At 57.1% G+C, this 1,838-nt stretch overlaps 1 protein-coding gene across 1 annotated transcript; it reads left to right on the top strand.

Annotated features, from left to right (window-relative positions):
• Window positions 1-327: 327 nt before the first annotated feature.
• LOC112465321 lies at window positions 328-1,763 on the top strand (the record flags this gene model as incomplete). The annotated part of the gene is made up of 1 exon (XM_025032831.1): window positions 328-1,763. A coding segment is annotated over exon 1 (1,436 nt), but the record flags the coding sequence as incomplete, so codon positions are not given.
• Between the last annotated feature and the right edge of the window lie 75 nt (window positions 1,764-1,838).

Here is a 1,838-nt window from a genome sequence, read left to right as displayed (position 1 = left end):
ACGGGCGCGGTATCCCCATCAGTCCAGGCAGCGCCCCTGAGGTCATTTGCGACTACGCTCGAGTCGATCGCGACATCGGTGGGTCGCTTTTGGCAATTGGAGAAGGTGCCGGAGGACGCTTCTTGTTCGGACGAGAATCGACGCTGCAAGGAAATCTTCGCCAAGACCACGTATCGTGACCCCTCGGGTCGTTTCGTGGTCTCGTACCCGTTCGTGTCGGATCCTCCTACATTCGTCGGCTCGCGCTCCATTGCGGTTAGTCGTCTCCGCGCACTAGAACGTCGATTTAAATCTGATCCGGAGTTCAGAGCTGGTTACAATAGTTTCATGCGGGACTATCTCAATAGCGGACACATGGAGGTAATTCGCAATCCATTCCCGTCGGATGGCCACATTTATTATCTACCGCACCACGGTGTGTATAAACTCGATAGCACTACCACTAAGTTGCGGGTAGTGTTCAACGCGTCCTCGCGAGGCCCGGACGGTCTGTCGATCAACGACACCCTGCTCAGCGGTCCGAAGCTGCAGCAGGACCTGCTCGCCATCCTGCTTCGGTTCCGCGCCGAAGCGATCGCTCTAACCGCGGACGTGAAGCAGATGTTTCGCCAGATTTGGATAAGCCCGGAGCAATGCAACTACCAACGTATCGTCTGGCGCTTCTCGGAGTCGGACCCCATCCTCGACTATCTCCTCAAAACAGTTACATTCGGCTTTAGCGCCTCCCCGTTCTTGGCGATCTATTGTTTGCTCCAGTTAGCTCATCAATACCGCGAGAAATATCCTCTAGCGTTCGCAGCCCTACTCGAGGCGCTGTATGTGGATGACGTCGTGACAAGCGTTCGGACGGTGGAACAGGCTCGCGCACTCCGCGACCAATTGCTATCGCTTCTCCGAAGCGCCGGCTTCGAGCTTCGAAAGTGGTCGAGCAGCCATCCTGCCGCGCTGGAGGGCCTCGACCCGCAGTTATGTAGCCAATCGATGTTAGATTTTGAGTCAAGCGAGGATCAATCTCAGAAGATATTGGGCCTTCGGTGGCACTCACGATCTGACAGTTTCGGGTTTCAAGTCAACGCGTTGGATCGTGAGTGCACCAAACGCACTATACTGTCGGAAGTAGCGCGCATATTCGACCCCCTGGGTTTTCTGGCCCCACTCACCTTTACCGCGAAGTGCTTAATTCAGCGTCTGTGGACCCTCAAGTTAGATTGGGATGATGAGCCTCCGATGGACATTCGTCGCAGTTGGAGTCGTTTCCAGACGGAGCTCGGCGTGTTATCTTCCCTTCGCGTTCCTCGCGCGTTTAACTCGTGCCATGTAGATCGCTGCGAACTCCACGGGTTCTGCAATGCCAGCGAGCTGGGGTACGGAGCCGTGATTTATCTGCGAATCGTTACGCGCGACGGCGTCGGGGTCCGATTACTGTGCGCCAAGTCTAAGGTCGCCCCGCTTCGCCCCCTCACCATTCCCCGTCTGGAGCTCTGCGCGGCTCTGCTCTTGTCTAAATTAATCGCGTACGTCCGGCGCACCCTCCGCGGACACCTTGACATTGACGACGAGTATGCTTGGACGGATTCCGAGGTCGCCCGGGCCTGGATCCGCTCAGCACCACAACGGTGGAAGACCTTCGTTAGAAATCGCGTTGCCCTCATTCAGGACAACGTGCCAGTATCAGCTTGGGGTCACGTCGACACGGAGTCCAATCCGGCGGATCACTGCTCCCGCGGGCTTTATCCTCGCGATCTGGTGGCCAGTTCGATGTGGTGGGCGGGCCCTGAGTGGCTTGTTCGCTTCGAACCCCGAGTTGAGCCTTCCCACGGTTCGGAAACCCCTCCGAT

This window comes from Temnothorax curvispinosus, unplaced genomic scaffold (genome assembly GCF_003070985.1).
Source record: "Temnothorax curvispinosus isolate PA1 unplaced genomic scaffold, ASM307098v1 QBEX01015085.1, whole genome shotgun sequence".
Lineage (NCBI taxonomy): Eukaryota > Metazoa > Arthropoda > Insecta > Hymenoptera > Formicidae > Temnothorax > Temnothorax curvispinosus.
The sequence above is the reverse complement of the archived record's forward strand: the minus strand, read 5'-3'. Positions and strand labels throughout refer to the sequence as shown.